Consider the following 15,324-nt stretch of genomic DNA (forward strand, 5'->3'; position numbering starts at 1 on the left):
GTTAAGCAGTTTCCCTGTACGGGCCACCAAAATGATGCGGTTTAGGGGTTCAGGGGTGTTGGGACCCCAAAATCACAACATGCTGGTCCTGCCTGAAAGAATTCGACCCAAGCCTTCTTTCAGCCAAAGACAAGTTTATTAGAACATCCGTCATATTGGGCAGACTCTTAAGGAGTCTGAACATGGGTAAACAGTGGTTAGATTATAAGAATCTAAGCAGTGGCTAGATTTTAAGAATCCAAGCCGCATTTATTTATTTTTAATTGGCCAATATCCACCTTCTCTCCTCTTCCTCGACCCTCACCAGAATTTCCCAGCCCAGCTGAGAACATAAGAAAAACCACACCCATTATACATGTGTCTAGCCAATCAAAACAGAGTTCTTCATTGGCCAGTCCAAAAAACTGTCTCCATGTGTACTCTCTCAGGAGTTGGGGAACATGTTTCATTTGTCCTCTGAATCCTGCTTGGTCATTCTGTTAAGAGTTCAGCGCAACAGTATTCTATCTATCATATTTTCTACCATAATTTGTTCATCTATTCCCTGATTTATGGGCACCTTCTCAGATTCCTATTCTTTGTCACCTCAAAAAGAGCTACAAATATTTTTGTATATCCTTAGGGTTTATTTTGTTTCTGATTTAGGACTTGTTTAAGACTCCCTGAATCTTCCCTCCCTCTAAATCATCCTCTTCTCCCCTTTCCCTCTTATTTTCCTATTGAGTGAAATTTATTTCTGTACCTAACTCTGTGTGTGTGTGTGGTGTGTGTGTTCCCTCTTTTGATGAGTTTGAATGAGAATGAGGTTCAAGTGTCAGCTGCTTCCCCCAATCCCCACCTCCTTATTTGTATAGATGTCTACTTGTGTAACCTCATTATATAAAAATAATTGTCCCTAATCTCCCCCCCCCCAAAAAAAGAAGTGTATTCCTCTTTTCCTCTCCATTTTTAAGATCATCAAGACATAACAGAAGCACACCTGGGCCTTTTCTCATTGCGCTCCCTCTGTGGACCCTAATGATGACAGGATTCCAGGGAATCCCAAATGAATCATTTCCTCATGTTTGAAAGTGAGCAGTTTATCCTTGTTTGGCCCTTTATCATTGTTCATTCATATCTACTTTTATATGCTTCTCTTGAGTCCTGTGTTCGTATTTCAAAGTTTCTCCTCAGCTGTGGTCTTTTCATCAGGAATGCTTGGAAGTCCTCTATTTCATTAAAGGTCCATCCCACCCTCCACTCCCCTTCCCCATAGTATTATACTCAGTTTTTCTGGGTAAATTATTCTTGGCTGTAAGCCCATATTCTTAGCTTTCAGGAATATCATATTCCAAGTTCTCTGCTCCTTTAGGGTAATGATTGCTAAATCGTGGCTGATTCTAATTGAGGCTCCTTGGTACGTAGACTTGTTCTTTCTGGCTGCTTGTGGTATTTTTTTTTTCCTTTCATCTGGAAACTCTGGCTTTTGCCTACGATGTTCCTATCTGTTTACTTTGGGAATTCCTTTCAGCAGGTGACTAGTGGATTCTCTTTCCATTTTGCCTTCTGATTCTAAGAGATCTGAGCATATGTTTTCTTAACGTATGATGCCTAGGTTCTTCTTGTGGTCATGATATTCAGTTAGTCTAATGATTCTTACATTTTTTTCTCCTCAGTCTATTTTCCAGATCAGCTGTTTTTGCTAAGAGATACCTTACACTTTATTCTATTTTTTGCTTTTGTTTTAATTTTTCTTGTTGCCTTATGGAGTCATTGCTGCCTGGGCAGGTTTCTATACCTCTTGGTCAAGCTCTTAATTCTCTTTTCAATTCTTTCTTCCATAGCTCTCATTTCTTTTCCCATTTTTTCCTCTAGCACTGACAGTCCATTTATAAAAACATTTTTAAAAACTCTTTTCTTTTAAACTCTTGCTTCATCTCTTCCAGGAATAGTTGAGTTTGTGCCCAGGAACAGTTGTGTTTTTCTCTAGGCCTTTCCTTGTAGATGTTTTGGAACCCTTCTCTTCTGGGTCTATATCTTGAGCTTTCCTGCCACTGTAATCCCATTAAGATGGGATTCTTTTTTGTTTTCCATTTTTGTAGCCTACTCCCTGACCTCAGACTTGATGTTAGGGCTGGGCATTTCTGGAGGGAGGATCTGGGTTGGTCTTTTGGGTGTATTGAATGTTGTTTCATTCCAGGGTCTCAGGACCAGCTTGGGCTGGGGATCATCTGCAAGCTTTCAGAGTTCCCAAAGGGGTCTGATCCAGGGCAAAGTCTGATTGCTGTGCCCCTGGTCTGAGTTCTGCAGGTTCCTGACCTAGTTCTGAACGACGAGAGACTTGCTACTGGGTTTAGCCACTGCCAGCCAGCTAGAAAACTCTATTGGTTCAGAGTGATGGAATTGTAGGCTCCCCTTTGGTTTGGGATTCCCACTCTGGTTATTTGTCTGCAGGCTGGATGTTGGAAGTGAGATTCTGGGGCCTGAGCCACACCACTGCTGCACCTGCCTTCTGGATTTCCTCCTTTCTCAATATACTGCCTATGGCCTCCCTTTCCAGGAACGTTATTCCTCTATGCAGATTCCCTTCCTAGCCCATCCTGAATCTGTGACTCAGACTTGGGTGGGGGGGGGGGGGCCCAAAGCTGCCATTTTGCACCTGTTTCCACTGCAGTGCCCTGGTAAAGGTCTGAAATTTCCTCTCTCTCTGGGTGTTGGAGTTCTCTCCTGGTGTACTCCTGGCCCAGTTCCGACCCCAGTGTCTAAAAACCCTTCTCTGTCTGTTTCCCTCTGTTGAGCTGGGCTAGATGGAGGACTCATGATGATTTTTTTAATATTTCACCAGGATTGGGATTTGGTCTGGTGCATATTTTAGATCTGTTTGGAGGAGTGTGTGGAAAGGATCTTACTCCTCTGCTTTCTCCCAGTCTGCCTTCTTGGCTCTGCACTCTCCAAGTAATAGCATTTATCAAGAATGATAGGATAGTTAGCTGGACCATAGAGTGTGTTAAGGGGAGTAATATGTAATAAATTTAGAAAGACAGGTTGGTGCTGGTTTAGGAATGGCTTTAAATGCCAAACTACCTAGGTTGTGTTTGATTCTGTATGTGAAACTGGAGCTCCCTGAGCAGGGGAAAGTGACATGGGCAGGCCCATGCTTTGGAAATATCACTTTAGCAGCTGTGGGAAGGACACAGATTGGGGGGGGGGGCATACTGGAGCCAGAGGGCCCAATTAGGAAGCTATTATTGTAGTCTGGGCAACAGGTCTTGAGGGCCTGAACCTAGATGATGGCCATGTGTGAGCAGAACCAAGGGAATGGGTGTGAGATGTGAATGTGGCAACAGGCTTGAATCTGAGGGAGAAGGAAGAGTTGAGGATGATGTAGAGATTGTGAACCTTAGTGTCTAGAATGATAATGAGAACTGTTAGAAATGAAGAAACTGAGAAGAGGAATGCTTTTGAGGGGGAAAGATACTGAATTCTGTTGTAGAGATGGTGAGTTTGAGATGTGTTTGAAATATCCAATAGGCAATTGATGTTGTGGGACTCTAGCACCATAGAGGTTGCATATATTAATCTGTGAGTCATCTATGTAGAGATGATAATTGAACCCAGGAGAGTTGATGAGTTCGCTAAGAGGGGATATAGAGAAAGAAGAGTAGAGGGCCCAGGACAGAGCCCAAGGCATGAGAGACTGACTGATTAGGTATAGAGCCAGTCATTGGTGTATTAGGTGTGAAGTGGGGCTGTCAGGTAGAACCTCAGAGTTGCTTTAAATTTTATTTCTCTAACCACTAGTTATTTTGAGGTTTTTTTTTTTTCATATGGCTATTGATAACTTGTATTTCTTCCATAGAAAACTGCCACTGTTCCTAAGCTTCTGGCTGCTTAGCTAGCTAGGGTGTTGGGGTCTTTGGATTTGGGATCCTTGAATTTGATCCCTAGCTTTGCCATGCATCATCTGTGTAACACTAGGCTTCGTTTCTTTTTTTTTTAGCCTTCGTTTCTTCATTTGGAAAATGGTGCTTTTGGTTTTGGTACCACCTACCTTAGGCTCATCTACCTTCAAGGCTCAGATAAGATATTGTTTTTGTTTTTGGTTTTGGGGTTTTTTTGGGGGGGCACTTGCCCAAAGTGACTTGCCCAGGGTCACACAGCTAGTAAGTGTCAAGTGTTTGATCTGAGACCGGATTTGAATTCAGGGCCGAGGCTCTATCCACTGCGCCACCTAGCTGCCCCTAGATAAGATGTTAAAGTTTGATAGAGCTGTAAGAATGTCAGCTATTGGTAACTGAGCAGGCTTAGAAGGAAACTTCATAAGCAGGTCCTAGGTGACAAATTGAAAGTGACCTTTGAGGTCATCTAGGCCAATTCCCCCATTTCATAGCCAGGGAAACAGGTGGAGTGGCACATGCTGTGACCCCCTGCTGGTAACATGTGACAGATTTGGGGATCAGTTGCCTCCTCTTCTCTTTCCATTTGTACCACAAACACATATGTGTGTCCTTCTGTGTACCAAGCAGCTTGGTAGACACAGATAGGAGCTGTGGATTTGGACTCAGAGGCTCTCGCCTCTATCCTAGCTTGCCTTCTTATACATTTTGGGTATGAGAATCTCTAGGCCTCAGTTTCCTTGTATATACAGTTTAGCCTAGAGGACCGCTGAGGCACATCCCGGCTCAAAAGCTGAGTTTTTGGTCACGTATTAACCTAGTGTGGCCAATTGAGAAGCTGGAGTTAAAAACGGACTGATCTTTGAATACAGAGCAATGAGTTTTGTTGTTTTCAGTATGGTGAATTTTTTGTTTTGATCCTGAGAATGTAATTGATTTTCTTTCTAAACTCAATTCATTGTCATTTTTTTTTTAAAGCTCACGAGGGGCACAGAGGAAGAGGTCTGCAAGATTCTTCTCTAGACCAAAATTCTAACTTACCATCTTCTGTGAGCTATGCTTAGATCCTAGCACTTACTCCCTCCTCCACACCTTGTGTGACCTTATGGGCCCAGTGCACACTCAGATGCCTGGCTTGCAGGTTTTCCCAGGGTAGCCTCACCCGATGTAACCAAAGTCATACCTACTCTGTTCTAGCATGCCTCTTGCCCTGGAGCCAACTGCTAAGTCCAGCTTCACCTGTTCAGTGCTGCCTCCGTTCTGTATATTCCTTGTTCCTCCCTCTTAGAGCCCTTTCCACATGGCAGGTAGGCAGGTGGCTAGTTTTTGAGGAACCTGGTGTCTTGGAAGCAGATGCTGTTGAAGCCTAAGAGGCAGATTAGAAAGCTGAGCCCTTTGCCTTTGCTTCTCAACCTTCCTCTGTTCAAAGACAAGAATTCAGTTCTTGGCACGTGTGTTCCCGAACAGCCTTAGGATACCAAAATATTTGGGGTAGCAAAGAACTGAAAACAGATTCGGTGCCCATCATTGCAGAATGGTTGAACAGATTGTCCGAGAAACTTGGGGACACTTGTATAAGTGAGTGGAAGCAGGAAAATAATATATCCAATGTCTACAATAATGTACCTGAAAAGAACACTAGAATTCAGCTGAAGTCTGTGTAATTCTATTGATCCATCTTGACCTTGAGGAGAGATGAGGAAATATGCCACCTTCCTTTCCTTGGAGAAGTGGTTGACTATGGGTGCAAAGGGAAGTGGGGGAAGTGATCTTCCTCTGAAAACACTCCTGATTTGTCAGTGTCCGTACTAAATCATTGTTGGATTGAACTTAGTTAATTGTATTCAGTTATGTGCAGATTCATATTCAGTGATTCAGTTTACAAAAAAACTTACAATAGTGGCATGTGACTTCCCTACATTCTCATGCTGCCTGTTAGCCATGCTGAAAAAGTCTGCTAAATTCAAATCCTGAGTGTGGTAAGTGAGTGTTGGCAGAGATGTACAGGAGGAAGGTTGGTGGCCCTGTCCTCCTACTAGCTTCATATTTCTGTAGGACTTTCAGCTTTTCAAAGCACCTTACAAACATTCTCATTTGAGCCTCCCGATAGCCCTGTGAGGGCAGTCCTACAGATATTAGCCTCGTTTTACAAAGAAGGAAACTGAGATTCAGCTGGTAAAATGTCTGAGATTTGGCTCCAGTACAAGTCTTCCAGACTACACCTTTGGAGTGCCCACTGTAGGCCCTGAGTCAGTTAAGTAGCTGAGGCCGGCCAAAGAAGGCAAGAGAAGTAAATTCCTGTGAACTGGAACCCTGAGCCAAAGAATGAAAGTTGGGTATGAGTGCAAGACTCCCACGGGCAGCAGGGATGCCAGGAAAGGCTTGGCACCTTTGGAACTGAGCCTCAGGCTGATTGGATAACTGCTACCCACCACACTGACCTGAAAGCAGGCTAGACACTGTTTCAGCTTCAAGCTACCACTTCCATAGTCACATGCATTTCTGCTTCTTTTTAAAAAGTCTTTAACAATCACACAGATTGGCTGAGCTGACTGGTCGCCCCATGCGAGTTGTGGGCTGGTATCATTCTCATCCCCACATAACTGTGTGGCCATCGCATGTTGGTAAGTAATACTTAGCCCAGGGCTTGACATATAGTAGGTGCTTAATCAATGTTGATTGACTGATCCATTAAAGTAGTGGCTTGTGGCTGCTGATGTCACCAGTTGCCATGGCAAGGCCTCCACTGACTCATGTTGAATGACAAAGATAAGGGGAAGGTACATATAGGAATAGTGAAGATGGTTTTCCTAGAGTTGCTGAAAAGCAATTGGGGAAAAGTCCAGCTTCAGCTTTGGATTTAGTAGGTAATTTTGTGAAAATGTAGCCATCTCGTCCTGGCCAGAGGGTCATGGAGTGGCTGAGAGAGACAGACAGACAAATGGCCCCCTGAGCCCCAAGCTAGCCAGCCCAAGGGGCAGCTCTGCAGGGGACATCTGATCTTTGTCTGCTTTTCTATTGCAACACAAATCACCTGATAATGATACCAAGTTTTTACTTTTGCCTAGACCTGGGATTTCATCAGCCAAAGTTATACCCGGTATGGAAAGATTGCTCTTCCACTGAGCTGAAGCCAGGATATATCTGTCAGAAGCAGGAGAACAGATCTCTATCAGAGGTTCATAGAAGGCCCTTTAGAGACCATCAGGTCTATGGAGGCCTAACAGGTCACACAGTAGTGTCACATTTGAACTCAGGTCTTCTGACACCAGAGCCAGTGGTATGGAGGTGCTACCACATGCTACTTTTCACTTAAGGTGAAATTCTGTGCAGTAGACTCTCTTTGAGAAAAAAGGGAAGTCACTTCTTGATTGAGAGATGGTAGATGAGAGGTACAGGATGAGATGTATTTTCAGACTTGGCTGTGTTTGACTCAGTGGGTTGTCACAGACAAGGAAACCAGGGTCATTGAAGCCTTCCCAAAAGCTACCAAAGAGAGCTAAGGGGAGTTGAGAAGGTGGCCTAGACTAAAACTCCCTACGACAAGAAAAGGTTTGACTTATAAACCTCAAGGAGTGAAAAAATTTGAACTTTGGGTCTCTGCCTTTTCCTCTGTGAGATGGGAGTGGGGGGAGGCAGACTAGCTGTTCTTAGGACCCACTTCCAGGGCTACCATTCTCTGATGTAATTATCTGTGAGTGGTGAGGAGTCATACAATGGCCAAATAAGGAGAGTGAGTCTGTTGTATGTCAGATTATAACAGCTGGCATCTCTAGCATTTGCAGGCTTGCCAAGGGCTTTACATAGTTTTTCTTACTTGATCCCGACAATAATCCAGGGAGGTAGGTCCTGTTGTTATCCCCATTTTATAGATGAGGAAACTGAAGTTGAGAGGAATGCCAGTAACTACAGAGCTGGGATTCCCACACAGAAAACCCAAGGCCTTCTGATTTTGAGGCCAGAATTCTTTCCACCATGCCACTCAGTCTCTCTAAGCTGAATCCCTTAAGTGCTGTGGTCCTTGAGCCCACACCCAGTGCCACATTCTCTACCAGCTTCCTTTGTTTCCTTGGTCAAAACTATTCAGTCATTTTTTTTTTCCCATTTGTGTCTGACTTTTTGTGACCCCATTTGGGGCTTTCTTGGCTTATTTCCTTCTCCAGCTCATTTTACAGATGGGGAATTGAAGCAAACAGAATTAGTGACTTACCAGAGTCACACAGCTAGTAAAGTGTCTGAGGCTGGATTTGAACTCAGGTTTTCCTGATTCCAGGCCTGGCACTCTGTCCACTTCACACCTAGCTGCCTAAATCCAATTCACTTGCGTATCATGGCATCACCTCTTTGAGAATGAAAGATAAACAACAACCACCTCTGTGAGTACTAGAACTGGCCAGTTAGGTAACACAGCCCTTTCTTTCTTTGTTTCTTTCCTTCCTTCCTCTCTTGCTTTTTTCTCTGCCCAAAGGAATGTAAATTTAGATCACTGAAAGCTAGAAAGATATCTTGGGGTTTATAGGTAATTTCCTTCTTAAGGACCTTGCCTTAAACCCAAATCACCCTGGCTGTCATTGATTGGCCAACAAGAGGTCACAGACTAATCCTCATCTGGTCATTGTTTGGGCCCTGATTGGCTCAAAATGAATACAAACAGCAAGTGTTTGTGTTTTGGCCAGAAACCCTGAGGGTCTTCCCCTCTCAGACTCCCAGTCCCTTTTGTTTTTTTTTTTAGTGAGGCAATCAGGGTTAAGTGACTTGCCCAAGGTCACATAGCTAGTCCTGTCAAGTGTTTGGGTCTGAGTCCACATTTGAACTCAGGTCCTCCTGACTTCAGGGCCAGTGCTTTATCCACTGCGCCACCTAGCTGCCCCTCCCAGTCCCTTTTGGACTATGTCAAAAAGGCTATTCTCTGCCTCATTTCTTACCTAGCCTTAATCACTGGAAGGGCATTGCCTCAGTCAAACTAAGACCTGGAAAAGACCTTACTGGAAAAGGCCAAGGTCTCCCACTGCACCCTGGGCCATCTCCAGTTGTCCTGATCTATATCTGGCCACTGGACCCAGATGGCTCTGGAGGAGAAAGTGAGGCCATTTTGTACAGCTCTCCCTCATTTAAATCCAATTCACTTGTATGTCATGGCATCACCTCCCTGCTGTCATGGTCCTCTTCAAGAACGAAGGACAAACAACAACCTTGTTTGGTATATAGAAAAGTCTCTATAGCACTTTATTGTGTATCTTTCTAATGGATAAGTAATAGTGAAGAGGAGGGGGTTTTGGGGTGCTCCTAGATGCACAGAAGCACCCCAAGATCACGGGAAAAAGCCCAGATCTTGGCGCCGAATCTGCCTTAATGAATTCAACTCAGATCTTCCAGCCAGAGAAAAAGTTTATTAAAGATAAAGCACATAGGCCAGACTCCCAAGGAACCCAAACATCAGTGATCTAAATGGGGGCTGGGGGCTAAGGAGGCCAGGTGACTTATGAGCGAGCGTGAGGCAGTCTCAGCCTCTTGGGCATGAAGAAAGCTCAGTGTCTGAGTGGGGGCTGGGGTGGATAGGCCATGTGAAGCCCGTGAGGACTAGCAGGCGAGAGCCTCAGCCTCTAGGCTTGAGAACAGCTCAGCGTCAGAATGGGGCAAAGATGAGTCTTAAGTACAGAAAGACTGGGGAAGGGGTCTAGGAGTGGCTAAGCAGTTTGGAGTGACGGGAGGAGGGGTCTAAGGAGATCTGGGTGGGAGTGGCCAGCAAGCTGGGGTGAACAGAACTCCTGGGTCCTGGACCCCATGGTGCCTAGCTAGGATTAAGGGTGAGAAGTGACCAAAGGCCATAGGAAAGTGAAACAGTGGAAGGGAGATTGGGTGTAGCCACAACGTAAGGCCAGTTGAAGGGGGGAGGTGATTGAGAGGAATGGTACAGGTGAGAATTTCCATTTGGAATGTCTGAGAGATCTGAACAGACAACGAGAATAGATAATGAAGGGAGCTGGAAGGGGAAGTTTGCTTCCAAAGGGCTTTTATTTTTTTTTTGTTTTGTTTTTAGGCAATTGTGGTTAAGTGACTTGCCCAGGGTCACACAGCTAGTAAGTGTCAAGTGTTTGGTCCGAGGCCGGATTTGAACTCAGGTCCTCCTGGCTTCAGGGCCAGTGCTCTATCCACTCCGCCACCTTGCTGCCCCTCAAAGGGCTTTTAAAGGGAAATAAGGCAGTTTCTAAAACTTTAAGGTATTTCTGGGACTGGTAGACAAACTGAAGCCAGGTTCTTTTTGGGGCCAGGAAGGAAAGTGCATTTGAATAAGATTTCAAAGAGAGAATCTGAAAGTTTTAAGGTTTTTCTGGGAATTGTAAACAAAGGAGCCAAATTCCTTTTGAAAAGGGGCAAAAAGGGAAAAAGGACAAAGGTAAACCTCTTCAATAGTGTATGTTACAGCTGCAGTAAAGGTGTTAACACTGGTGAAATCTCATGTGTTTTGTCATAGCCCTCAACTAGACTCTTAAGTTTCATGAGATCAGGCACCTAGCTAAATTCTATTTCTCCTTTAATACTTAAAACTTTAATACTCCTTTAATACTCCAGACTACATAGTATTCTACAAACAGTAGATGTTTAACAAATGCTTATTAATTTAATAGCTTTTTTTTAAACTAAAATCTGACTACCTTTAAATGGAAGTTTCTGAATTATTTTGAGTTTTCATTAATTTTTTTATTTAAAGTACTGATTTAGGTTACTTAAAAAGACAGAATAAAGTTTCATCATTGCATTTTGGCAATATTTTAAGAAATCCAAATGAAATAGGAGTTCAATTGAGCATCTACTGTAGCCCGGCAGTATTATATCCCATCATTGAGCCTCTTCAAGAACTTTCTGAGAAGGCTATCAATGGACAATTATGTTTTATTTGTGTCTCTGGTATTTGTAGATATTCGCACCCAAGCCATGTACCAGATGATGGATGAGAGCTTTGTGGGACTTATTTTCTCCTGTTTTGTGGAAGACAAAAACACCAAGGTATGTGGTGTATGTAGACAGAGAAAAAATTTCTAGCAGAGTCGTTTTGAAATAAAAAGTTGCTATTGTGGTGAGATTTCTTATTAGGTTTATAAGGGATTCAGATCTCTACAGCTCTCGTCCTTTTGAGCCTGGGCTGGTCTTGGTGAAGAGAGGTAGGTTTCTGTTTCAGGCTTTTTTCACTGAGCCGGTATTACTGGAATGGGACCCTCCAGGCTGCTCAATTAGCTTCTACTTGAGATCATGCTTGAATGATCATAACATCCACAGGGCTTCTTGAGCAGCTGGGATTGAAGTTGAGACTAGAATGCACCTCTCTGGGTAGGAGTTTTCTAACAGAGTTCCAAGTGACCATGCATTTGAGATTCCACTCTCGTCCTCTGTATTTCAGTTTTACTCTGCCTTTTGGGTCTGGTGTGATTCAGACTTGTGGTTTCTTTGATTTGGGGAATTCCTTGATATGGAAATTTCCCCCACCAGTATAGAGCAGCAGCTCACCTAGGATTTAGAGTCTTGGAAGGTTAACAGGGGCACGGATAGGTTACTGATTGGCACTGATAAGTTAGATGACTTGCCAATATATGTCCAAGTTGGGAGTTGAACCCAAGTCTTCTTGTCTCAAGGGCAGTCACAGTGCCTCTTATTATGGTACTTATGTTCTTTTTTTTCTTTTAATTTTTTAAATTAAATTTCTTTTTATTTAATTTTTCTTTTAAAAAATTTGCCTTTTCTCCTTCCCACCCACATATTCCACTTGAAAGAAGAACAAAACTCCAGTTTCAAACATGTATAGTCAAGCAAAAACCAATTTCCGTGTTGACTATGTCCAAAAAGGAATGTATCTGATTCTATGCTTAGTCTTCACCTCTCTAAAAGGACATGGGCCACACGTTTCACCATGAGTCATCCAGAATCCAGGATAGCCAGGATCAGCATTCCTAAGTCTTTCAAAGTTGATTAGCTTTACGGTGTTGCTGATACTGTATAGATTATTTTCCTGGTTTGGCTCATTTTACTTTGCATCAGTTCATATAGTCTTCTCAGTTTTTCTGAAACCGTCTCCTATGGCACAATAGGATTCCATTGTGTTCATATAGTATAACTTGTTTAGCTTTTTCCCAATTGATGGGTACCAGCACCCCCTCAGTTTCCTATTCTTTGCCTCTCTAAAAGAGCTATGAATATTTTATAAATCCTTATTTAGAATTTGTTTTACTCAGGACTAATCCCTCACTTAATCTATACTTTTTCTAATTCCCCCTTCTCTCTTCTGCCCTTTTTCTCTTATTTCTCTGGAGTGAAAAAGTATTTCTGTACCTAATGTGTGTGTGCATTCTTTCCTCTGTTGACTGGTTCAGATGAATGAGGGTCAGCTACTCTCCCAACCCTCTTCTTCCTTGTTTGTATAGACTTCTATTTGAATACCCTGATTATTTGAGATAATTTTCCCTAACCTTCTTTTCCCTTTCCTCTCCTAGTATATTGTTCTCCTTTATTTCCATTCTTCTTTTGAAGTCAAGATGTAACAGAACCACTCCCAAGCCTTCTTGCCTAATCAGACTCCCTCTGTAACCCCTGATGATGATAGGGTTCAGAGGGGATACATGCATCATCTGCCCATATTAGAATGTAAGCAGTTTATCATGGTTTAATCCCTTATGGTTATTTGTTCATTTTTATCTTGTTTCTCTAATGCCTGTGTTTGAACTTCAAAGTTTCTACACAGCTCTGGTCTTTTCCTCAGGAATGCTTGGAAGTCCTCTATTTAATTAATGATCCATTTTCCCCCTTGTTGCATTATCCTCAGTTTTGCTGGGTAAGTTATTCTTGGTCTCAAGCCCATATCCTTTGCCTTCTGGAATATTGTTTTCCAAGCTCTTTGCTCCTTTATGGTGGTGGCTGCTGAATTGTGGGTGATCCTGACCGTTATTCCAGCATCTCAGGGACAGGCTGGGGACCTGTAAGCTTTCAGTGCTTCCAAGGTGATCTGATTCAGGGCAAAGTCTGATTGCTGCTCGCTGGGGTGAGCTCTGCAAATTCTTTGGGTTTTGGATCTGAGCAACACAACTGTGGAGTTTTAGTAGACTACTGTTGGACTCAGGTACTGTCAACCAGATGGTTCAGATTGACAGAACCACAAGCTCCCCTTTGGTCTGAGTTTTCTGCCCTGGTTATCCTGCCACAGGTTTCAGATTAGGCTCGAAGTTAGAACTGAGACTCTGCTCTGCTCCAGAGGGCCGAGCCATACAGCTGCTGCTTGCTTCTAAAATTACTTCTTGTTTAGTACAGAGCCTAGGGCCTACAACCATTTCTTACCCAGGAACACCAGCCTTGGCACAGATCTGCTCTTCAGTCTGCCCTGGATCCATGTAGTGAGGTTCAAAATTGCCAGTTGCCACCTCTTCCTGCATCATGCACAAATTTAAGTCCCTTCGTGCTGACTCTGAGACCCCTCCTGCTCTGATGCACAGCCTCTTCGAGTTCAGGAATACTCTGGCACACTGTTGGCCAGACCCCCTCTGTCCCCAGAGTCCACAGACTTCCCTTTCTCCCTCAGCTGACCTGGGCCAGAACAGTGATTCACTTGGATATTTTTCTTGGATTTCACCATCAGGTTGGGCTCTTGTGTATTTTTCTGGTTGGAGGAGGTTGGTTTTTATATTTTGGAGGGTGGGGAGGTGGTGCTTGCTGTTCTTCTTCCTGCTACTCTGCCATATTGAGTCCTCCATGCTTATAATTGTTTAAACCAGTCTTTCCCTCTGACATACTTAGGCCTTGGGATCCTGACCTTTGTCCTTAAAGTAGAATGCCCTTGCTTTTGTCATGGGAAATGAGGTGCGGAATTAGGGTGTCTTCAGGTCCCTGCTGTACTCATTACTGGTTGTCACTCCATGGGTACGTTGCTCAAAGGGAAGGAGGAGAAGGGAGGAAGGGATGGTCAAATTTCTCCTCCCCCCTCCCAGGGCCACAAGCACACAGCTGTGTGAGTGCCATAAGGCTGTTCTCAATGTGACATGTTATCATCCCACTCGAAGAACCAAGGATCCTAGGTCTAGAACAGACAGGTCCCTCAAAGGCTGCCATATCCAACCCTGTCATTTTATAGAGGGGAAAACTGGGGCCCAGGAAGGGAAAGGACTTAACCCAAGGTTACATAGGCAGAAAATATCTTTGTACTGTGTCCTATGACAGTTTGTGTGTTTTAGTTCTGAGCTTCTTCATTATTTTCATGCTGTCCATTTTCCTTCTTCCTCTCCTCACCCTCTCTTTCCATATACTTTGTTTCTACTTTGATATGTATTTTAGAAGGCAGTATGGAATGGTGGACAGAGGCCCTGGCTCTATGACTCACTGCCCATGTGACCTTGTGTGTGTCACTGGACTTCCCTTATCTATAAAAATGAAGGGTTGGATTCCATGGCTTCTGAGGGCCTTTCTTGGCTCTAGGTCTAGCTTCCTCTGTGTGACAGTAGGCAAATCACTTGACACATCCCTGGGTCTCAGTGCCTTCTTCTGTAAAATGAAGGCCTTGAGCTGACCAGCCTTCTAGCTCTAGTCTTTGCCAGCTCTGACTCTGTGAAGTTTTACTGACTTCTTTTGGGCTTTAGGTTAATTGACTTTTTGGTAGCATTTACCCTCCTTGTTTTGATACTACTGTCTTCCTATTGATTTCTCCAGACTGGCCGTATACTCTACACTTGCTTCCAGTCCATTCAGGCCCAGAAGAGCTCAGAGTAAGTATCACAGCGGGGGGGGGGGGGGGGGGGGGGGGGTGGGTGTGTGTGTGTGTGTGCGTGCGTGTGTGTGTACACACATTTTTAGCCTGGTAGTTTCTATTCCATTTTTTCCTCAAGTATTAAGGGATTTCTACACAGGTATAATTCAACCTAAGCATCTCAAGGAATGTTTAGACTACCTTCATCCATAATCATCCCTTTGAGGAATGAATTCATTAGCCTTTTCTGCAGATTGGAGGTACTGGGGAGCTTGGCATCCCATAACCAGCCTGAGAATAGAACTTTGGATTTCTCATTCTTAACTCTTGGAGAGGCAGCCTGGTGGTGTAGGCAAGGACCAATTTTGGAGTCCTAGAGATCTGTGTAACTGGGCTAGTCACGTGAACCTGGTTTTATAGCCCATTTGCTGATAGGCATCAGGGGAGGGAATCTCTACACTGAAAGTTTCCTATATGAATGAGATCACAGGTCCAGACCCAAAACCTTCCCTTAACATCAACCTTGCCCTTTCCTTTGATCACTTCAGCATTTCTGGGTCCTTACTGTAAACTTGATTTCAGACTCCTAGTATTAAAACTCCAGTTTCACTCAGAGTCAACTTATTTATGAAAGAACACTTGCTATTGAGAATGCCCTACCTTTACACGATTGTTGGGTGAACCAGTCTTTCCAGAAACGCCAATTTCTTTACACATCTTTAGAAT

At 43.7% G+C, this 15,324-nt stretch overlaps 1 protein-coding gene across 3 annotated transcripts in view; it reads left to right on the forward strand.

Annotated features, from left to right (window-relative positions):
* Positions 1-15,324, forward strand: part of BRCC3 (BRCA1/BRCA2-containing complex subunit 3) — a 39,441-nt gene that overhangs the window by 9,655 nt on the left and 14,462 nt on the right. For 2 of the 3 annotated variants that reach the window (XM_027838942.1, XM_027838939.1), the window contains exons 3-6: positions 6,412-6,499; positions 10,795-10,883; positions 13,441-13,497; positions 14,562-14,617. In XM_027838942.1, coding sequence (XP_027694743.1) covers positions 6,412-6,499; positions 10,795-10,883; positions 13,441-13,497; positions 14,562-14,617 — 290 coding nt within the window. The remainder of the gene's footprint in view (positions 1-6,411; positions 6,500-10,794; positions 10,884-13,440; positions 13,498-14,561; positions 14,618-15,324) is intronic. The other variant, XM_027838941.1, reaches the window with a different exon arrangement.

Source organism: Vombatus ursinus, unplaced genomic scaffold (genome assembly GCF_900497805.2).
Source record: "Vombatus ursinus unplaced genomic scaffold, bare-nosed wombat genome assembly UNPS02014831.1, whole genome shotgun sequence".
Taxonomy (NCBI): Eukaryota; Metazoa; Chordata; class Mammalia; order Diprotodontia; family Vombatidae; genus Vombatus; species Vombatus ursinus.